The sequence below is a fragment of the Cottoperca gobio genome, chromosome 6 (genome assembly GCF_900634415.1).
Source record: "Cottoperca gobio chromosome 6, fCotGob3.1, whole genome shotgun sequence".
In the NCBI taxonomy this organism is placed as follows: Eukaryota; Metazoa; Chordata; class Actinopteri; order Perciformes; family Bovichtidae; genus Cottoperca; species Cottoperca gobio.
Window position 1 is genome coordinate 18,805,148 of NC_041360.1, and position 23,895 is coordinate 18,829,042.

The window sequence follows — 23,895 nt, forward strand, 5'->3', positions numbered from 1 at the left end:
TATTCAAAATAGAAGTAGATGTTCACCAAGGTGCCAGATTGTCTTGTAGCCAAGCAAAAGAGCCCTATTTACATTGTTTGAGCTCCAAGAAACCAGTTAGTGCTGAGGGATCAAGTTGATCTCACTGCAACACATACATCTATTTGTTAATGTCGCCATGAATATAGGAGTTAAAGACAGACCATTGTAGGGAAACTCAAAATATTAGCTCTGCAGTACCTCAAGCAATGACCTCTGCCAGCCTCTTTTACACACCTTCTGTTAACCCTGCTTCAAAGGAAAAAGGATAATGACTAATGAGCCATGACTTTATAGCCAGACTTAATTTCCATGCATGCTTTCTGCTGCGAAATGTCCCCAATTTAGCAAAGTGTCCAGTCTGTGGATGTAGAGGTCAAGCCCAGTTGCAATGTGAATGAAGCAGCACCAGTCTAAAATAATGTTTTGTCATATTCTTGATAGTGGTTGTGTTACCTTAATAAAACCATACAAGTGTATAGGATACTAGCAGTGGGTGGGATTTCCTTGTGAAGAGGGTGGGTAGCTCCACAGATATGCAGGAAAGAAAACCCTCTTTACGAGCTTTACACACGGGGCGGGCCCTGTATTCATGTGAGTTGGGGGTGTAGGCCACTCAGTCAAAGACAATCAGAGATGTTTGAGTTTCCATGCGCAGTGACCAGGGAGGTAAAGCGCAGAGCAGTTTTACCCCTCCTCCAGCTCCGACCACTCCGGCCTCCACACTACTAAATCACATTTAGTCCGAGGAATCTGTTTCTGTTTAAAAAAGAAACTGGTCATGCGACGCGATTTGTTTCTGCTGGAGGGAAGAAGGAAAAACTAGATACGACCTGTTGGCGATGATGGATTACTCAAAGGCGCAAATGGTGAGCGTCGACGACTGTTTGGCTCCTGCCGAGTTCGAGTTTGTTACAGTAACAAAGCAAATGGCGATAAATGTAGACGTTTTCAGGAACATTTGCATTTTAACGAATACGTTTAGGCTTTAGCTATTATTAAGCTTAAATGTGTTTATGATTATTAGTGTAGGCCATTTGCATTTATCTGCACAGTGAAATAATTGATTTTCCATTTAGCCTATGTATAAAACCGAAGAATCGATTTGTGGTGTATTTTCATATTAAATTAGCTTTTAACAAAGTCAGGAAATAGAAAATCTAAATGAGAAACATTTGGTATCCTGCCACTAATTTATTCTCAATTTTATTAATGTATTTTCTGTTAATTATTGCCTCAAATCACTAAGCTTTGTTTTACTTTAATCCACAACTACTGTGCTTTCTGATGCCGAGACAGCCTCTCTATTCAACAAGTTTTACTTTAACATAACCATCTCTTTGTATTCAAAAACAAATTTGTATAACTTTATTCACACAATATACTTAGTATTCAAACAACATTATATGTTGTATGAGTTGAAAAGCCTGTTTTAGCCTTTTTATACTTTTCCATTATTTATAACTTTGGATAATTTTCTGCAAAATATAAATGTAAAAACACCTAATGAAACATTTTCTCAATGAAGTTGGTGATTTGTATTTTTTTGTTCATAGTCAAGCTTATCCGAGGAGGGGAATCCAGCTGGGTGTCCACAGTCCGGTAATACTGGGGTGAAGCTGGATGCAGTGATGGAGCAGTTGCAGAGACAACAAGGAGCCAAACTGGAGATGAATCTGCAAGAGAAACATCTTCTTCACGCCCAGCTTCTTTTTGCTCAACATGCTGCTGCAGCGAGGGCCTCTGGCTCCAGACTAAACTCTGCATTATTTGGCAAAGCAGATGGACAGACTTATCAAGCAGCTCAACAAGCATACAACAGCCATCTCAACAGAATAGATCCAGATGAGGAAGATGAAGATTTGGATGATGAGGAGCAGGAAATAGTGGGGCCTGAAGAGAACGATGAGTTGGAGGAAGACAATGATGATGATGATGAGGAGGGGATGGACGGACCTCATCAGCAGGCGAAGATGCCTTGTCTCCAGCAGGTCGCTGGCTTCCCCTTCGCTTCTTATTCCACACCTCAGTCTTCGGCTGTGAAGCAAATGTCTCAATCTATACCTTCAGCAGCCATAAAAGAGGAGCAGGAGGAGAAGGAGCTGCTGTCTCCTGCAGGCCAACACTCCTTCACATCGCCCAATGGCTTTGCTGACTGGGGCTATGACGAGCCATTTAAACAAGTAAGTTACCAGTGATTTAACTGCTTAAATCATTGCCATATTGTTTTCTTTGCTGTATTGTTTACTATCTGTTATACTCTGCGTTTTCTCTCATAAAGGGCAGATAGCCTGCAGCAAATCTCTGTATTATAGTGATTATAACTCCATTCTGAAGTAGCCATGGCCTCAATTCATGTTCACAGAGAGGAACTGAACATCTGTATCTCTCCATGTTAGCTGGTGTGTGCTCTAACTCTTATTATTAATTGTTGACTTCTTCCTGCTGAGAGTCAGGCTCACTGCTGCCTCCTGCTCACTCACATGTGTGTGTGGGAGGGTTTCCTATTGGCAATATGCCTGAATTTGATGGTGTTTAATTACTGGCACGGCCAGGGATCTTTCCTTCTGCTATACTTCACCTTATGTCTCACACTTTTGTGCCATCGACCGAGCTAATTGGTCTTGGCCGTGGTCCAATCCTGGCTGTTCAAAGCAGCCAATTCAGGCCTGACAGAGATGAAGAATGAAATGGCCTCTATGGCTTCAAGGGTTAACTACTGTAAGGAATTGCTGTGTAGGGGGTGGACTTTTCTCTCATTGTATCAGACAGACCACCTTTAAATGAGATCCAAAGCTAGTATTTACGAGTATGTTTTCCAACAGATATGTTATTGGAAACAGAAGGTCCCGTCAGAGGTTTTTTCTTTATGGAGACCGATCTGATTGGTTCTTCTGTGCATGTTTCCCTTGAAAGGCCCCACTTCAATACAATACATTATGATTAATGAGGCCAGTGACCAGAGGACAGCTGGGTTAGTGCCTCACAGCATACCAGCAAGCAACTACCCATAAAGTTGACTTACAGTAGTTTCAGTGGAGCAGAATGGGCTCTTGGTGTTTGTTAGTTTTCCTCGGTCTCCCTTTTTTTTTAAAGAGATATTTCACATTTTCTTGTGCTTGTCTTTCCCCTCTGTTGCTTGAGTTGATGTTACATGTGGAGTGAAACGTTACTGGTTCTCTTTATGAATGAAAAATGTTATGTGTTCATTAGCCTCTTCTAAAACCTCTACAAGCTCAGAAACCTTACTGCTGACATAGCTCAGTGGATAGCTTTGCATAATTTAGCCATCGCTTGGCAACACTTAATGGCAGCTTAATTCAACTGCAAGTAATCAATACATTATATGGCCACTATAGAGAGAATTGCATTTCCTTTTGTCAGACCAGCACACAACACCTGGAGCAATGGAGAACATTTGTTCTGTTTTAATTAAAGCACAACAACAAGTTGTGAAGATACTTAATTGCGTGTATGTGTGAAATGGTTTAGAATCTGTGTTTCAGAACTGAGATTTGTCATTAGAACAAATGTATGTGAGGCGTAGGGAGCCTTGTTGAGCTTGGCCAGCTGTTGTAAATGGTACCCTATGACCAAAACATCTAAAATGCTTTCCACTAAAATGTAGATTTGTTTGTTTTTTGAGAGTTCATTTCAAAGCAGGCCTTCTTCAGTGGTTTGGGTTGAAGCTGTTTTATGTGACGTGTATAAATAAATTCACTTTGTTAGTTTGAAATAGGGTCTTTTACGAGTTAATTGGTGGCTGGTTGAAATGGTTGTAATGATTTACTTTTGTTACCCTCTTTTAACCCTAACACCGGTTCCCTCTCGACTATTTAACTTGCCACCCCAGTAATTTCATTAACCCAACAACAAAATTTGGGCTTGCTGTAGAAGCCTCGCCATGCTGGGATGGCATTGTTCGCTCCTGGTGTGCGGTCTCACTGTACATCATTAAATATGGCATGAAACGGCCCCTTTCTGCTTTCATTACCAGTTTACTGCACAGCAAGGGGCCAGATAAATTATCTCGACTTGCTCGGGTGTCTAAAGGTCCAATAATTTGATTTGGATTAAACATTCAGTCCCCCTGTGGTTACCTTGACATTTGGAGAGGGGTATGATTTCACTTTTGCCCTGCTGGATGATTTAATGAAGCTCATTATAAGAGGAAGTTTCCGGTCAGTATTAATGTCTGAGTATTTCAGTAGGACATTTCAAAGTGTAATTTATTTATTTTTTCATCTTGACTGGTTTAACATACATACTTTACAGAACTACTTTTTGTTTTAATAATATGCATTAACCTGATTTATTTGAATAGATAACAGCATCTAAAAACCTAATAGATACTAGCCTTTAAAAACGAAACAAAAGAAACCTTTCCCTGACCTACATACTGAATACTATCAGGATTCCCAGGGCTGGATGTGTGAAAACTCTGTGAGCAATTAACTGAAAGCTCTTTGTTAATAGAGCCACAGTAGGTCTCACTTGCTCATCAATAAGGGGGGAAGGGTTTTATTTCCATTTCATGGTGAAAAGACTGGGATGTTTATCTACCTTCACATCAATAAGCTTGCTGCTGGGGGAGTAGAAGTCCTTTATTAGAAATTCTAAGCTGAAGCCATTAGATGTGTCAACAGCTCTGCCTCCACAGGGGCAGTTTTATTTATTTTAAAAAGTGGATACATACAATTATACTCTTTAACCAGAGGAAAAGTTCATATTTACAGGTGTACATTACAACAGTGATTTCTAACCAGAGGGGAAACGTACTTGTGCAGTTCGTGTTAGAAAGAAAATGAAGTAAAAAATCAATTTAAAAACTTGCAATTTGATTCATCAGTCAGCTGTACCACCTGTGTTGTAGCTTAAAGTAGGCCTAATATATAATAGGTTAGCTATCAGTAATATTTTAAGGTTGATATAGTTAGCTGTAAGTAATATAGAATTCAAATGACCTCTGCTATGGCTGTGGGGTACATGTGCCAACTAAGGCAGCAACCCTCTAAGTCACAATGTTATGCAGCTGTTTATGTGTCAGCATCGGCAGTTTATAGTGTTTTTACTATAAACACGAGGAGAGTTACAGTTTGACTGGAAGCCAACAGATTATTGGCTCCCATGTATTTTGTAGCTCAAAGAGTAAAATGTTATGGGTGTTAGCCCTAAGTCCGATCAGGATGCCACGCCAAACATTTAGAGATTTTAATAACGTGTTGTAGTACAAAATGATGCATTTAAATGCAAGTATTAATTAAAATCTTTAGGAGGGAAGACAATGCAAGATAAAAGCAGTCCATTAGTTGGATAATGCACAAGCTTGACAATTTAATCATTTGTCAAATAAAAAAAAAACCTGTTTTGTTGTTGAAAATACACAAGCTTGTTTTAATATATAAAAAATTAGCTGAATGGCGTGTGAGCCCTCATGAGCCTACAGAAGAAAACAAGCTACTGGTAGATATCCAAGAAGAAAACAGTGACATTTCATAACCTGCAAAAAGATCCACAATCCGGAATAATAGAAAACATCATCTACTTAATGTAATTGTAATGACAGACCATTCTGAAGACTGTTCTTCCATCCATGTATGATTTTCATCATCATGCCGCTCTTGTGTGCATTAGCAGGACAATAACATCTCAGCAGGCTTTTCCACACAGTTGCACACACACTCCCCTCTACTCACATGTTTAACCTTTAAGTGTCATGTTAAGGGGGTTGGTAATGGAGGAATAATTCATTATTTTTGACCCTATTTTGTCCCGCTCTAAACGGACACTCCCTTTTGAGAAATATATGATAAGATAAGCCTTTTATTGATCGCCAGAGGGTAAAATTACGTGTTGCAGCAGTACAAGGACAGAAATAAGTACCGACAAAGAAAGAAAAGTAATTGGAAGTATATCAAATAAGAATAGAAATAAAAAATAGAACATGCATACGTACTTACTGTAAACTAATGCAGTAAAGGTGAAGTGCAATAGTGGTTTGATTAGGAGCTGTAAAGTATATTTAAGAGTTATATGATACCGCCTACGATAACAACGTACACCAGAATGATATGTTATATAATTATGTTACGATACTTAGGCTCTTGTACGGTAATAGATAGAGCGAGAGAGAAGACGAGTAAGAGAGATGAGGAAGAGAGAGAGAGGAGAGAGATAGAGAGGAAATATAGAGAGAGAGAGATGAAGGAGAGAGTAGAGAGAGAACGAGAGATATTAAGATATCTAGGAAGAGTAGAGAGAGAGTAGATTAGAGAAGAGATGAATAGATATAGATATAAGAGATATATAGAGAGAGATAGATAGAGCTATATATATATAGATATATAATTATATATATATAAAAGATATATATATATATAGTAGATATATATATATATATCTATATATATATATTAATATATATATATTCTATATATTTATATATAGTTTACCGTCTGACTGTTTTGCAGTGAACAGTGGTTTCAGTGCTGGGAAAAAGAGCAGGCTTGAACACATGAGGTGGGACGCACAAAGTCCAGAGTCTTGAGGAAAAAGAGACAAATAAAGAGAAGCTTTGAACAGGAATGGTATCTCTCTGAGGATACAGTATGCCAGTGTTTGTTTGATATTAATAATCCTGTGTGTCTATTGCATGTTTGGTGGTCAGTATATAAATGAACACCATCTATAGTGCAGCACCATATGTACATCCATTTTGAGTCTGAAATAAGCAATTGGAAATGAACTTCTAAGCCAGTGTTTTGCCATGCTCGCCTCATTAAACTCATCATAAAGACATCATGCAGACGCGGGACAATCTGGAGGACAAACTGTTCACTAATGTTTCGCTGTGTGGGTGTATTTACAGAGAGGAAGTGCCATCTGGGCTGAGGAGAATGACGGAGGAAAAGTAAGAGCTGAACCATCAAGGGACTTTGCCAAGGTCAGTAGATTTAGTAGATGTGTGTAAACAAGAACATGGCTGAAATGACAGTAAGTAACAGTTGTGTGTTTGTTTTCAACCTACAGCTTTATGAACTTGATAATGACCCACAACGGAAGGAGTTTCTCGATGAACTTTTTATCTTTATGCAGAAACGAGGTAAGATTCAGAGTTAGAGCCTTCAGGTGTTTGATAAAGGAATGGCAATTGTATTCTACTGCAATTGAATGCAACAAAGCACTTTAGTTAGACTAAACTGCTGGTCAAAGTTGAGGATTTACAGATTTTTGGATGATCTGCAAAGTCTTTGCAAGTTAAAGACGGTTATGCAGATCAATTTGGTTCAATGAAAACAAATTCCAGTCAAGCAGAAGTAAGTGCAGTGGTGGGAGACTGCCTGCAATCTTTACTCGAGTGTGTGTGTGCAAAGGTCATGGTCATGGCAGTGTGAGTGTACATGTGTGTCTCTGTGACATGTGTTTAACTTAAGCACAAACAAATAAATCTTGTTTCTGCAACTGCTTTTTAGCCTCGTTGCTTAATTGGCTTTACTCCAAATCGGGATTGGAAGGGTTAGCTGTCAACCCTGTGATTGGCAGGCACTGCTGGCTCTGAAATCCCCCCTCCCCCCTGCGCTCAAATCAATGAAGCTACAGAGCTGCATTTGTGGAATTATCCCCACCCCCATCCATTTGAAATAAGCTTCATTAGAGAAGTCTATCCTCACAGATTATACATGCTGAACCATTTTAAGAAACATTTACCTCACACCCTCAGAAGCTTTAATCCGATGTTCCAGTGCTTTTACAAGATCTCTTGTTTTGTGCCGACTTCTCGGGATTTCATTATATTTATTCTCTCGTTCATTCAGGAACTCCTGTGAACCGCATTCCCATCATGGCGAAGCAGGTGCTGGACCTGTACAGGCTTTATGCACTTGTGACAGAGAAAGGAGGCCTGGTGGAGGTTATCAACAAGAAGATCTGGAGGGAGATCACCAAGGGTCTCAACCTCCCCACATCCATCACGAGCGCAGCCTTTACTCTCCGCACCCAGTAGGTGTCTCTCTCATTTGGGAAGGGAAGCACTTTGATGGATGCGTTAAATGTTTGATCTTTTACACCCAGATTATCTTTATCTTAATATAGTGCTCCTCTGCACCAGATCATATGACTCATTTGAAACATTTCCTTGCAGGTATATGAAGTACTTGTACCCGTTTGAGTGCGAGAAGAAGGGCCTGAGTTCTCCAGGTGAGCTGCAGGCTGCCATCGACAGTAATCGCAGAGAAGGTCGACGTCCAAGCTACACCAACAGCTTGTACCGCTACTCTCCCTCCCCGAGCTCCGTTCAACATGCCCGCCTCTCTTCACCCACGATGCAAACCACCCCAACCGGACACAACGGCCTGAATATATCCGCTAGCCCAACTCTAAAGAGAAATACAGGTATGATAATGTAATGTAATGTATGACAGAAAACTGGTATCCCTGATGTGAAAACTGTTGTTGTCTCGAAGATAACCTGTTGTTACTTGGATGATCCAGCTTGAATCCCATATTGTTTTATACCAATCCATTAGAGGACTCATGCTTGATTCTTAAAGCATGTTTTAACAATTTTAAATATTTTTGATATCCAGATTTCATGGCATGTTTTGAAATGATTTTTACTGTGATTATTTTCCCCCTGATCAGATGAGATGTCAACTCCTGTAATGCCCAGCGGACTACCCATGGCTCTGGCACTGGGGCATCAGCATCAGCAACAACTGGCACAAGCTGCCACGCTGGAGCATTTCAGAGAGAGGCTGGAGCGAGGAGCTGGAGGAGCTGCAGCCGACAGTCCAGAGAAGAAAATGCTGCGGATGGCAGAGGAGCAGCAACGCCTCATGCAGCAGGCCATCCAACAAAACCTCCTGGCCTTTGCGTCTCACTTCAACCCCATGAATCTTAAACTTAACAATGGACATGGTGAGTTACTTTTGCTGTAATGATACAGGATCTATCATTACTTAACATCATTTTAGGAAAGTATATTAATTGGAGTATTTTCTTCTTCTGCCACAGAGACCAAACAGGATATGTCTCTGAGTATCTCCACTAATGGAGCAGCCAGTATCAGTGTATCTGTGGAGGTCAATGGCACCGTTTACTCAGGTGAGTAATTACATTTTAACAGGGTTTTTTGCCTTTCAGAGCTTTTTAAAATTAAAAAGGAAAAAAGCAGCTAAGAAATGTAATTATTTATTTATATATATTTTCTTTTATCTTTTTTCTAGTTCATTTTATTGTATATTGTGAAAACAAAGCAGATTCTTGGACAGGAGACTGCACTTTCTACATCAGACTTTAATTAATAAGCACAACTTTACTCTGTTATAGTGCTATACATATACTAGTATAACAACTGGAAAAAGCTCTGCTCAGAAGTTCCACAATGTACGCGCCTACAGGCACCTCTAAACCTCAGTAATTAGCACGTAGTAACTTTTACACTTTTGTTTTTGTACGGATTCAACAAACAAGATATAAGTTGTTAATTATTCAACTTTTATAGAGGCTGGTCGGCAGGATCTTTTACCTTTTGGACAGAGCCAGTGTAGCTGTTTCTCGTCGTCTTCTAGTCTGTATGCTAAAGCTAAGCTTGCTGGCTCTAGCTTCATATGTAGTGCACATGAGAGCTGGTATCAATGTTCTCCTCTAACTCCAAGCGAGAAAGCGAATAAGCATATTTTCCAAATTGTCAAACTATTCCTTTTTTAATACTGTATTTTACAGACTTTTGTACCTGATTTTTATTTAGTTTTTAAATCTGTTTCTCTATTGTGTACACTGCAGCAGTAAAGGAATACAAATGACTAAATTACACTAACTTCTCCATTAAACTTGACCTTGAAATGTCTTATTTCTAAAACAAATATGACAAGTTAATCATGCAATACGTGCTTTTTAATGTCTATTGGTTTTAATTGTAATCTCCTCTCTGATCTCTGCATTTCAGGAAAGCTCTTTGCCCAGAAGTCGGCTGCTTCTGTGGCGTCACAGGCCGTAAATCTGGCTGAAACAAATGGTTTCAGTGCCATGTCCTCCTCACACAGTCCCTCCTCTTCATCTTCCACCTCTTCAAAGGGACCAAATTAAGCGTCACTGAACTTTAAATCTGTCCTCAGCAAACTAATTTAGCAAAATGCATACTTCTGTGTGAACTATAACTGTACGGCTGTCTACTAGTACACCTCTAGTTTTGCTAGTTTACTTCCTGTTTGTTCGCTTAAGCAATGCAGAAAGTCACAGAAAGAAAATCTACCATTGTTTTTCCATTATTTTGACAGTGTGCTTTAATTGAGTCTTGTAAGAGGACATATATGTTTAACCTCAAGGGCTTTAAAACTGACCATAACATAGATTCAGATCAGAGTTTACCTTTGTGCCTGTTAGAAGCTTCTTTTGTCTTTTAAATGTAGTGGCAATCATGCCTAGGCAAGGCTTTACCAGGTTTGTTCAGAAGTGTCTTTAGAGCCTCTTTGGGTGTCAACTGCATTTATAGCTAATTATCCAACAGTTCTGTAGCTGCCTTTTCCCATAGCCATAGTAGAACAGTGTGGTTGCCAAATTTCAGCTAATGAAGACCAAAAAGCCTTAGCTCAATGTCATAGCTCCTGTCTGTAACTATTTTGCTGAAGCCATTGTGTATCCCTCTTAGTAAACATTTGGTTTAACCCAAGAGAAAGCTCATAGTTTATATGTTTCATAGCAGCTTTCAGGGATTATGTATAAAAAAAAAAAATCTGTTTCTTAGAATTAGAGAACTGTGTTGCAGGTTGGTTGGATTTTTTTTATGTTTTGTATTGTGTTTCATTTGACCTTTTTTTTTTTTATTTAATCATTTGGCTCAGCCTCAAAATTAATTACAGAACAATCATTTCATGTCAGCTTTGAATCAAAGGCAAAACTTTAGAGACGGTTTTTGCTGGGAATTATATATAGGATGGAAGTGATTCAACATTTACCTCAATTGACTTCCCATGTTGGTAAGTTTCTCAGGAATGTCTTCTGGACTCATCACTGTTATACTGTATCTCATAATATATTGCTGTGCTGTATTTGCATAAATGCAGAGAATGTATCACTAATTACCTCAAGCTTTTAACAAGTGAACACTGAAACAGTGCTACCTCACTCTTCTAGGGAAATATGCAATACTTAATGCAACGTGTGTTGATTTAGCCATCTGCTGAAATATACTGTATGTGGACAATCAAGTAGACATATCAATCATGCAAACAAATGTCACTGTGTACTTCAGAAATCAACGTTGATGTTAAACTCTGTTTTGTTCTTTGATGAACGTATTTCTTGGACATGTGGCTTTGAGGAATAAAACAATCTTGTGTGCTGTAGAAAGACTGTTTTTTTACAGTGTTACGTCCATGTGAACCTTTGTGAACCCCTCAGTGCTTTATGACGATAAGTCTAAAGATCATAATGTTCCCGCACAAGTTAGCTTTTCTAATATTTCATGTGGCATGCATACCATGTATTCCATTTGACTCTTTTTATAGTTGTGTATCTGCTTAAAGAAAAAGTATGTGAACATTGTATACTGTGAATAATCTCAACACAATGTCCACTTGTTAGCTGTGTTTTGATCTTTCAGCTGCACCTCACAATCTTCATCAGTGACTAAGTTGACATTGTTTTGTCACACATACTGATACCAATGGCAAGAATGAACTTCTATGTTCAAATGTATTTAAACCTTAGTTGCTAAAGTGCTTCACGGTTACAAACACCAACGCTAGAATGTAACTGAGTGCATATATTCAAGTACTTTACTTGAGTATTTTCCATTTAATTATCCACTTGTTCCTCCACTTCCAACAGTTTCTGTCCATATTAAGATTTTAGAAAACACATGGATCAGTTTATTAATATGATGCATTTTTTATAGATTACACAAATTGCCTCCATCTCGTCCAACTACAATATTAAAATGCTACTTGCACATCATTGCATCAGTGATTTTTATTTTGATATTTAAAGTACATTTTGCCAATAATACCTATGCATTTTATTTGGCATTTGCAGAACTATTAGTTGTAATGGAGTATTTTTATATCGCAGTATTGCTAGTTTTAATCAGGTAATGGATCTGAATACTTCCTCCACCAATGGAAAGTACATGCCAAAAGAAAATAATCCATAAATGAGTGGCCAGATGGGGGTAGTGTTTCCTCCTCTATGAAAGACACCACACAAGTCAGGGGTATTATGCATCTATAAACATGCACATGTATCAGTGTTTTATTCATCTTAACTGTGACAGCTCTGTTTTTAATATCTTCAACCAGTAAACAAGAGGGAACAATTCCTGTCCTGGATATTTACTGTCAATTAAGTTTTGTTCTTAATTGAGACATTGGTGACACACCAAATCTGTACATGTGGTTTTCACAATATGTACAGTATTCAGATTATGTATAAAAAGTTCAAAATTTGCACATTTTGTATCAATCAACCAATAAAAAATGTATTGTCATTTCAAGCTATACACAATGTACAATTCAAATACAATTGTGTTGTATGCAAGAGGAAGTACAGAAAGAGTTAATTCCTGAACAATGCAGCAGACCTATGACAGAAGTTATACTGGGTTATACTAATGGAGATAAGAGCTCACGGGTCAGAAGATGAGGGCGGATTGGATGGGTTGCAGGATTTAATGTTGGGATAGTTTTTCTATAGTGATATTGCTGGATTGGCATCTGGAACTCTGCAGAAGGAAGATGCTCCAGGCACAATTTAGAGGTATTATGCGATATTATCTCCGCCCACGGGCCCCCGCCTGCCAGGGAGAAATAATACCGGTCAAGTTACTCGGCAGATGAGGAGATCACTGTCCTGGGATGAAGACCGGAATATACTGTATGCAAGTGAGGACAGCAGGATGATTTTTCAACCTTGAACAAGGAAAGACACCTGAAGCTGCTAAAGATTGCTTGACTATAGCTATATGAGAAATCCTATTTATAAAATCATGTAATGTGCAGGTTTTGTTACTCATTTTGTTGCTCAAACCTGAAACGGGTGATTCTAAATCTCCAAGATGTTTTAATTGGATACATTTATTTTTGTGCCTTTGGGACTTTGGCGCTCCAAAACAATGGCTTTGATTGACTGAAGCAGAATCATGTGGGGAGATATCTCCAGGATTGAGAGCCAGAATGTGTTTTCATAAGTCAAACGAATGTTCTTCTTTACCAGGACCTCTGGGATTCTTCTTGTGGATGTTTTAAAATAGCCTCTGACAAACCTTCAGCACACTGTTGGCACTATGCCTTACCATGATGAGGAGTACCCAGGCCAGCCTCTGTGGCAGTCTGTGCTGCTCTTCTGCTGTAAGGGTATGATTGAGGGCATCATGGTCATACTCTTCTTCTGGCTTCTGGTGCAGGTCCTTTTCAGCAAACAACTAGAAGGTATGGTTTTTTTAATGTCTTTAACCAAACACACAAGCCCATATTAAGTAATTTAGTTATTGGTATAATGTAGATATAGGCATGTGAATATTGTTTTGAGACAGATTAGAAAACATATGAACCATTACTTTAACTTTAGTATGACACATGAGGTATATGCTTTCAGACAAACAGTTTCTAAACTGCTGCCATCTGATTGATATTATTCTCTCTTTTGTCTGCAGTTCACCTCCAAATTCTTCTTTCGGTCGGACTGATAGTGTTTTGTCTGTCTTTGGTCCTGGGATGTATTCTTTGCTGGAGAAGTCATATTTGGTCAATGAAAGACAAAGATCCTCTGACGTCAGCACCAGCACCCGCTCTTGTTGAACCTTTGACCTTTGCTCAGAGCCCACCTCCCTCACCAGCAACGACAGTGTCCAGGCAGCCATACGAGGAGCTGGATGGAGACATAACGGAGTACCCCTCCACTTTCACCAGCCCTGCCTCTTCAGAGGTTGAATTTAGTTCATTCTCTAAACAAGCGAGAGCTGCCTATAAAAAGAAGGAGCAGCCAAAGTCTTATTTTTCCCTGCGCCGCCTCAGCACACAACCACCAACATCACCTCTTTATGAAACCATCGATCCCTGTCACGCTTCCCTGCCTACATTTCCTAAACTGGGACTGTTGTCCAAAACATGTAAGACTCTGCAGAGACACTGCATGGTGACTGCAGATAAACTATCTTATAATGAACACAGCAGGCTCACCAGCCCCAGTGCGGTCTCTCCTATGCCTGAAGAACCAATCCCTCTGGCTCATCTGAGCTATGGCTCCAGTGCCAGCTGCCAACAGCCTATACCATCAAAACCCTGCCTCCATTTCACTATGGCCTTCTCTCCAGAGCAGCAAACCCTGGCAGTCACTGTCCTCAGCCTCACGGGGATGCCATACAGACTGGAGCATGTGTCTGTGCTGGGCAGCCTGCCACCTCTGTACCCCTGCCCCATACAGGCCTCTGCCAAGAGCAGCCTCAGCCCTGAGACCAACAGCCTGGTGCTGCTTTTGAAGGTGAGCTCTGTGAAGGAGCTCCAAAAGTGTGTACTGAGGATAGCCATATACACACGGGAACGTCCCAGCATGAGAGGCACCATACTGGCTGAACTGGAGGCTGAATGTGGAGGAAGAGACTGGAGAGCAGAGCATAATTTTCACTTTACAAAAGAGCTTGACCTAAACAAGTGGAAGCTAAAAAAGGTATTGGTTTATTGAATTAATATCTGTGAGTAGGTGTTGACTTTATTTTTAAGACATAGGGCAGATTGACCCTGAGACAAAAATCTGTTGCTGGGCCCCTTTTGAGCCATTTTATGGCATATGTTTAAGATTAAAGGTCAAGAATGGGGTTTTGAGGCCCATGTGCGTCTAGGGGCCCGGGGCAGATAGTTGCCTGTTGTGGTAATCTAGCTGAATGCTTACCAGTTAAAGTATCTGCTGAAACAAGCAAAAGGGGAAGACATGGAGACAAAAAATAAAAATAATTGTTTGATTTTTGTTGTGTTGTGTTGCATTTGGACATGTGAGCTCTGTGGTCAATAAAATTAAAAAACGTTTTTTCATTTGGCGATTTATGTGATTTTTGTATACAACAAAGTAAAAACCCTCATGCTGTATTTCCTGCTGATCAAGACTTCCCTCTCTGTCCTTTGACTGCAGAGTCGGATCTCACAGGATGCTCCAATGTGTAAGGGGCTTAGCTGTCCTCCACAGATTTACATTTTGCTTCAGTATCAGACTCTGACCCACCGCATCAAAGCCACGGTCCTCAGAGCAGATAATATAGACAACCTTGTTCACACGTTGGCAGCAGCAGGTAAATCCAGCGTTTAATGTCACTTGAATTTGACAAAATGTGTGTTTGATTTAGAGATCCCATAAGGACACCCTGCACAGGGATGATGTAAGCATGTACGGGCAGAACCAACTTTTGCTTTTCAGGGGCAGAGGTACAGTAATTCCCTATGCTTGCTTTTATTGTTTCGGGGATTAAATTATGTTTTACAGGACCCACATGCAGCAGGAGATCATCCTTTTTTTTTTAATGACATTGTGGTTTAATCCCTCACTATTCACATGAAAATGTTCCAATCTCCTCTGGATCTCTGATCTGACAGATCTAATCTTTGTTTGCATTAGCCTGTCAAGGCATTGCTTTTATTGCAGACAAGTGCATCCTGTTCAAAGAGCCATTAGATTTTATGATATTTGTCTCATTTACATTACGTCACATGAATTTGACTTGGATAATCTACTTTTGTTTGATATGAGATTTGTTCATGCTTGTAGACAGGACTGCATCACTATGGATGAAGACAGGGAAACATGTGTATTCTATGCAGCTCTATGTTTTACTTGATTATACATTATACTGTATTTACAAGAGATGTCTGTCATTTTTTATCCAGTTTTTTATAACTGGACATAAAACTTCTTGTGTGATGTGATTTTTCAACATTTCCACCATTTGATAATTGTGTTTTAGACTTTTAAATTCGGGTTGGCAGCTGTTGCAAGATAAGAAAGATTTGACACTGAAAACTAACAAAAACGTATGTTCGGCTTTGTGGTATGTCAACACAAGTCATATCTGTCTTATGATTGTACAGTATAGAGTTGTGCTGCCATTTACTGTTTCTAATTGTGCTTCTTTTTTTAAAAAAACAATTGAAAAGTCAATTCTTTCTCTATTTGAATCTTAGTTGTCTAAGTTTATGTTTTATTCTACAGTGGATTTTCACACTTTTTCACAACATTTCTGTGTACAGAATACCAGGTGTTGATCAATCTGCATCATAAAGGAGTTCTGCTCAGCAGCAGAGAAACTGAAGGAAGCTCCTGTACTGTGTGGAATTCTTCTTTCCTGTTTGACTTGCCTCCAGGAGACATCAGTCAGCTGCCCCTCATGCTCGAGTTGATAATCATGCAGGTAAAAAGCTTTTGCAGCTCACAATCACAGAATAAAATGCATTTCTGAAAATAACCACATTGTAATGCTACTCTGTTTATTCCACATTCCTGTTCCTTTCCTATGTGACAAATTCAGGTCCTCTCAAAAGGTAAAGTTCTTGGTCGAGTCTTAATCGGAGCAGAGGCTGCAGATGCAGGACGTGCTCACTGGAGGGACATGTGCAACCTGCAGGTGGAGCAGGCACGCTGGCACACTGTACAACCAGAGCCTCTGGACCTGACGTACTGTATGAGCTCAGTGGGCATCCAAACTAAGATATTCTGAAGTGCACACAGCTAATGTTTCACTTTGTATATCAAATTGTGTGTTTCATGGGTGGATACATGGACAATCAGCAATAACATCTTTACAACGGACTTATTTTAATGTATCGTCCTGTTATTGCTTCTATGGAAAGTACTGGAAAGTGCACAAACAACCTTTGTAGATGTGAGTTCAGAATTGAATGTGTAGGCTTAAAACAGAACAATGCATCTGTAAAACAGTACCTAGAACCTTCTGTCTCTCTCACATAGGGCTGATTAAACTAATCTGTATCTAGAAATCCTGAAGAGTTACTCCAGTATTCAGTACTTGTAACGACAATACACACAAATGTTTTTTTTATATTATTTAATGTGCATCTGTAATAACACTGTTATTTTCAGATAAGTTTGAAATATGTTGTGGGATTTACTTAAAAAATAAATGTAATATCATTATCATTTGATATGAATAAAACACACTTTTGCCTGCTTGGTGGCTTTTATTAACAGATTGTCTGAGGTAAAAGCTTCCACCAAGTATCACCGAAGGCAGAATCTTGGTTTTAAATGGCTGAAGTGAATTAGTCCTTAAATTAAAGTACAAGCTCTTACGGCACAAAGTTGGCTGATGCAGCACGCTGTAATGACTGGGCTATGTACGGTATAGATTTGTATATAGCAAGTTCTGCCCAGGAGTCTTAACAAAACACCTTATTTGTCCTCTCCCTCCTCTTCATCTTCATCGGGGCTCCAGATATCTACAAACTCAGCCAGAAATATTCCATCAGGATAGAGGGAAGGTGGCCTCTTCTGTTGCGGGTCAATCTCATTTGAACAGTAAGAAGACTCTGATAGTTTCTCTGCAGTAAGAGGGCAGTCCTGGATTGGCTGCTTGCACCTTAGTGTGGCTAAATCGGGAAAAATGGTGGAAATAATTACACAAGAGATTAGAATAAAAAAAAAGTCATATACATTTTGTACTTTTGCACATGCAGAAGATAGAAGGCCATGCAAGGAAAGAAGAAGAACATATCATTAAGATGAGACAATTAGCCACCAAGAGTGATGAGAAAAGTAGCTTGTTATTTTATTAAGCAATGTGCTCCATATTATTTAGCCCACTTGTGTCCCTGTCTGAGATAAAGACATGAATCTCATGGCACAGTAGCACTCATGGTACACTAATGATTATTACACCAATTCATGCACAACTTCACCTTGCAGCAGATTCTTATGTTTCGCCTTCAGATTGTGGTTTTCTGCACTTGACATCTGGCAGAGGAGAGAACGGTTTCAAATCTCTCTTTTCATCTTTAAATGGGGTAGAATGCTTTTTAAAGTAAATGTGTGTTATTATCTGTTACACAACTTCCTGTTTGACATTTAGTTCTTGATCTTTTGTCGCACAGTCTGTATTTTTTAGATGAAGGAATTTGCAATTTCTTCTTTATCGTCACTCGATATCATAAAGACTTTGTAATGACTTTGATACAGACTTTATCATGTTATGCCTGGATGTTGCTGACTGGTTGTATGTTGTCATACTGTAGTAGTCACAGGCCTTTACTGTACTGTAACTCTTTCCTATCCTCTTATCATTGAGTCAGATGTGTTCCAGCTGACTGGTTCACTCCTCAGCTTCAAATCCGATTATTTACAGAGTAGAAAGAGTCCTATGTGAGATTAAAGCTAAACATAGACATTCACATAGAGTTTAAGTGGTTATGCAGCCCCCCCCCCTCTCTCTCTCTTCCATGTGTGCTGTATGCTCTTTGATTAAAGAAGAGACTGGGCTTAGAGCACATACGTGTGGATATGTTATGAATGAATGTGCAGGGAATTCTGTTAAGTTCATGATATAATCTGTGTGCAGTGATTATAGCAGCAATGATATTAATTTGCATCAATTGCAAATGCTAATATATTATTTATGAAACATCCTAGCATGCAGTAAGGCAGATGCAGATGGTCTTTTGAGCGGTGTGGAGGATAGAGGTTTAATATTGATGTTTTAGTCATTTAGCTGTTGCACATACAGTTTGTTTAGACTGCATGTTTATAGATTCTAGACTTGGTAACCGTTTCACTTGTTGAAATTTAAGACTTTTCAACCTGTTGGCTTTCGTTGTGGAGGTTTTCCTCAGCATGAGCCTCCTCTTCTGGCCATTCGCTGCCCTCCTCATCCTCCTCAAACACTGGCATCAAACCTGAGCCATGCTGCCAGCTCCTCCTGTCCACTAAATTCTGAATGGGAAAAAAAACAAGTTATTTACGCACATATTCCTATTTGTGTAATCTATTTAATCTCTATAAGTAGTTGTTGGTTGCTGAAAGGTTTCTTACCCTTACAACCTTTGATGTTTGGGACCAGTCTTGTATTGAGGAAGCTCCAGTCTGGCCTGCTGCTGATCTGTTGTCAAGCCTTTCCTCCTCCTTTCCTTCTCGCTCTTTAAACAGACTCTTTAACTACACATATGGTACAGTGTGTACAGTATATTCCTCTAATAAGGCTTGTTGTCAATTACAACACATATAAACCTGACTAGCCACACTAGCAGCCGTACAGGGCTTGAGCTAAATAGTAATGCTAACATGAGGATATCATGTAGCATGTTATGTTCACATTTGTCATCCTCTTAGTTTAGTGTGTTCGCATGCTAAAACTTGCTCGTTAGCACTCAGAACTTTTACTTAAGTAAAATCAGTAATACGACAGTGTAGAAATACTCTGTTACAAGTGAAATTACTCAGTAAGCAGAATTGGCCATTTCACAATCATTTATAATATATTATTGGAGCTAATTGTAATAACTTTACTTACTTTAAGTGAATTTCAGCAAAGCCATAAAGACTTATCCTCTAGGGGAAATACATGTCTGTATGTCATTGCATTAACAATTCATCTAATAGTTGTTGAGATATTTCAGTCTCAACAAACCGTCCCTAGAAACAAACTGAAAGGATGTTGGCATCATGCAGTATTTACCTGCTCAGTGACCATCCTCTTCTGCTGGTCCGTCTCTGGATTAACTGGACAGACAGGTTTATCCTTCCTGCCTTCAACAGATGGTTTCTTATCTTTAACCTGTAGACGAGGAGGCTGTTAAATTATTATGTTTATCACCACCATATGATCTTTAGAAGTGTTGTTTTTATGAACTTTTACCGGGTACAGCTGCCTCAGTGTTTGAAGCTTCTGGACTGCCAGTGTTTCCTCCTGCTGCAGCTGGTTCACACCACTCCTGCTCTCTGAAAACATGTGGAGGAAGAAGATTTAGAGTGGAGGAAACTCAACACATGATTCTACCAAATCTGCAGATTTTTATATACCTTCCAGCTGGGCCCTCAGTGAGTCACTGGTTGAGACATTTGCTTGACCTCCATCCTCTTGATCTTCAGAGGCCTTTTTCATGAACGTTCACGAGAAACAGATGATACAGGAAGAAGAGATGTGCTTGTTAATCCCCTATTCAGCGCACATGCTGGTTCACAGGTTAAGAACAGATCTATGATGTCTTTAATTGATAGCTTGATGAGGCTTCATGAGAAATGTAGACACTTTTGGGTTGATCCCAGCCTTTCTACACTCAAAGCTTCTTCCCTATCACAGTAACGATGAACACCTGTTACAAACTCACTTCCCAGTCTATAAAACAATTAGTCATTTGTTAATTTTATAAAGAAGGCTTACTTTTCCCTCATTTCCTTTTATCAACAGTTTTTCTTTCAGCCTTTGAACGTCACTGCTTTGTATACGCACCTTTAAATTGTGAGTTAACCGTCAGTATTGAATACACAACATATTTATTCTACATACATGTTTACATAAAAATTCATCCTTGTAGCCCTAAGTTCAAATTCAGTTCAGTGAGGGAGGAACATCCTGTTACCTGAGAGGCTTTGTTTTGGCTGCTGTGGGAGTCTGATGACGGCTCCCATAACAAAGAGGATTCTGATAAGCTGATGAACAGATAGATAGAGTACACGATAAAGAGACAGATCAAAGAATTTCATTTTAAGCGTTTGCTGATGGTGCATTTTGAAAATGAAAATCTCATCAAAATCCTCTCACTCCGTCTGTGTCTCTGTGTCCTCAGTCAGTGCCAAGGCATCGCCTCCTGCAAATACAAGGTCACAGCACTTTAATGCCCCCTTGTGTTTAAAGAGTAAAATAACACTTGCTGTGCTTTAACAGTAATCTTGTTGAGAGTAGTTGCAGGTGCCACAGACGGCTGAGAAAGAAGTACATTCACCTTTATCTTTATGCCTTTGAAGCAGAGTCCTGCTCCTCTCCAGCTCCAGCTCTTGTTTGCATGCGACAAGTTCAACCTTCAGCAGTGAGTCTGATTCCTTCTGTTAAAAAGCAAATAACCCATATATATATATATATATATATATATATATATATATATATATATATATATATATAGGCCTACACACTACATCTTTAACAACTATATCACCTCAGTGCCCTGACACTGAGGGATACACTACCTTGGCTCTAGACAGGATCGTCTCCATATAAGCTTTGTGCTGCAGCAGATTCTCAATTTCTTCTCTAGGTAGGAAAATATGCATTATCAAAACAAGATTTTAGACAGTGATTAATTAGTGTAATTGGTAATGTATGATACTGACTCACTTGTCTTTCTGGCCTTCTTTCTTAAGCGTTTCAATCTCTGTTGCTAGTTGTACAGCTTCCGCTTGGAGCTGAAATTTAATTTAAAAAAAATGTTTTTTTCTAAATGCATTGATGAAGTATAAAGTTATTTTCTAGAGATCGTCTTACTTCATTTCTGGAGTTGTTCTTTTTGAGTTCCTCTAGCTCCTCATGTGTGGACTGCAGGGTCAAAGCCACCTTTTGCCATTTCTCTGCCCAGTGAGCGGCCACAGCTTTTCGTTCCTCGATGCTCTGGACTCTCCCTGCATCTTGTTTCCGATGCTCTACCTGTTGCAGGTATAGCTTCTCCTCCTTCTCGAGGACCTCAGTCTCCAAATACGTGCACCGATCCTGCAGTTTCTGTTTTTCTAATTCCAAAACTTCCTCAGATTCCCTACATAAATAGTTTGAGAGTTTCAGTAGAAAGGGTAATCAAAATTATAATATATTGAAGAATAGTGCTTGAGCAACATCTCACCTGAGCTGGTGGCACTTTTCTTTCATCGCCGTTAACTCCTCTTGTCCACCTTCATTAACTTTACTCAACCGTTCCTCTTTTTCTCTGATCAGCTGAGATCGTTCTGCCTCCAGAGCTGTGATCCGTTTGGAGTTGGTGACCGTCTCTGCTGTTTCCTCCTGTAGCTGAGACTGAGATGTTATCAGTTTCTGCTTAATTATCTCAAGCTCACATGTCAGCTTTTCATTTACCTGGTGTAAAGAGAAGACAGGGATCATTTAATAAAGAATTCAGAAAAAGTTAAACTCAACAAAAAGATATCAACCTAAAGCTTTCAACCTCTCCGAGAGCCTTTAATTCTCGCTTCATTAGAACAGTTTCCTCATCCTGTTTGTTGTTGTGGGACTCACAACCCTCTGAATCTTGTTGGGACCTCTGGTGCAGATCTGCCTTCTCCTATACGACACACATGGAAAAGCAAAGCTAGTCATAAATCCAAAGCATGATATTTTGATTTTTAGATACCACAAGCATTGTAGATAAAGATTGTATATGATACCTGGATCAGCTGATCTTCTTCAGACAGAGCCTCTGTCAGTTTGGCCTTCAGCTCCTTTATATTCTCCTCCAGCTTTAGCACTTGAGTCGACAAGATGGCTTTTTCCTGAGAAGAATTAAAACAATTTTCAGAGTGTAATTCTTATTAGAAAATGTGTAATGTACCTGTAGGATAAGGTATGGGCGGATGAGTCTCTTCCTGGTTAATATGTGTCTCTTTGAGCGACATTTTGTAGGTGAAGGACAGGGGGGCCCCTGACACTTAAGGCCCCTGGGCCTGTACCAGAGGCCTGTTTAGTAATCCATCCATATGATCAGATGATATTGAATCAGAGGCAAACTGACCAGGCATGATTGGCTGATCTTGTTGTTGGCTTCACTGAGCTGTTCTTGCACTTCAGAGTGATTCTGTCTTCTTTGATTCATCTCCGCTATTTGACTCAACAGAGTCCGCTTTGTCTAGGTACATAGAAACAAAATGCACAGAGTGTGAATATGGAACAAAAAAGAAAATGGCAGTACAACAGACAACTGCAGTATAACTTTGTGATTTTGTATACAAATAGTTTACAGTACATTTTGTGATTTCCTTTATAGTATTCCTAAACTGACCTCTGTAGAAATCTGGAGTTTCTGGAGAGCCTGGTTTCGTTCTTCTTCTTGTGTCTTTGCCCTCGCCTCAGCATCTCTCAGACCCTCTCTCAGCTTGCACAGCTCTACGTCAACACTGTGCCTCTCCTGAATTAAAGTGCAAAAGCAGTGTTTGGCAAACAAAAATACACAATAATGTATTATTTAAAACACAATTTATCTTCCTAATACATGAAGCTTGCATACCTGTCTGTTAAAGTCTTCTTGACTCATCGATAATGTTCTGCTGAGCGAGCCAGTAGATCTTTCAGTTGAGCTTCCTCTGTCCAAAGCAGACCTAATTTGCAACAGGTCCTTCTCCAGCTGTAGCACCCTTGTGAGTACATTTCACATGAGGACTTTCAATCTTTTCTAAGTCTTTAAAATGTTCCCTTCCATGTCTTTAGCTGCACTTACTTTTCATGAAGCTCTACACGTTGCCGGCTCTTTTCAAATTGGGATAATTCAGCTGCCTCCTTCTCCTGCTCAAGAGCTCCCAGCGTTTCTGACAGCTGCTGTGAAACACATCAGTGCCCAAAAAAAATAGGATGCTGTGTGCAAATGAAACAAATACCAAACATTTCTATAGACATTTGAATTGTTTTACTCACCTTATGTTTCATGTCAAGCAGTTGTGCAGTAGTTATGTTGTAGCTCAGCTGAGAATTTCTGGTCCTCAGCCTGTCCAGCTGAGTGTCCAAACGCTCGTGAGCATCCTGGAGCCATTGCACTCCTTCTGCTTGTCTAAAGCTACTTTCACCTCGGACAGCCCTTAATTCAGCCCCTGGACAAAGAGGAAATGGTCGTGTTGCACCTTCAGGCGCCAGATGAGACAATGACTGCCACTTTCTTAGACCTGGGTCACTCTGTCTGAAGCCACCAGTGCTCCCGGATG

The 23,895-nt window shown here is 39.6% G+C and overlaps 2 protein-coding genes across 2 annotated transcripts; one reads left to right on the top strand and one right to left on the bottom strand.

Moving 5' to 3' along the window:
- The first annotated feature begins 617 nt into the window (after nt 1-617).
- On the top strand, nt 618-11,497 carry LOC115009838 (AT-rich interactive domain-containing protein 3A-like). The gene is made up of 9 exons (XM_029434100.1): nt 618-887; nt 1,575-2,201; nt 6,887-6,961; nt 7,048-7,120; nt 7,833-8,016; nt 8,159-8,409; nt 8,659-8,934; nt 9,031-9,120; nt 9,965-11,497. The coding sequence occupies exons 1-9, from the start codon at nt 861-863 to the stop codon at nt 10,102-10,104; spliced, it is 1,743 nt and encodes a 580-aa protein (XP_029289960.1). The 5' UTR covers nt 618-860; the 3' UTR covers nt 10,105-11,497.
- Nucleotides 11,498-17,106: 5,609 nt separating this feature from the next.
- LOC115009419 (golgin subfamily A member 6-like protein 22) lies at nt 17,107-23,641 on the bottom strand. The gene is made up of 21 exons (XM_029433378.1): nt 23,612-23,641; nt 23,418-23,515; nt 23,208-23,334; nt 22,983-23,108; nt 22,716-22,829; nt 22,372-22,476; nt 22,152-22,268; nt 21,834-22,063; nt 21,485-21,749; nt 21,338-21,405; nt 21,190-21,253; nt 20,949-21,048; nt 20,768-20,813; nt 20,586-20,655; nt 20,026-20,098; nt 19,862-19,944; nt 19,682-19,780; nt 19,039-19,161; nt 18,808-18,939; nt 17,913-17,967; nt 17,107-17,603 (listed from the first exon to the last, which is right to left on the bottom strand). Exons 1-21 carry the CDS (start codon nt 23,621-23,623, stop codon nt 17,407-17,409), a joined length of 2,304 nt encoding a protein of 767 aa, XP_029289238.1. The 5' UTR covers nt 23,624-23,641; the 3' UTR covers nt 17,107-17,406.
- Between the last annotated feature and the right edge of the window lie 254 nt (nt 23,642-23,895).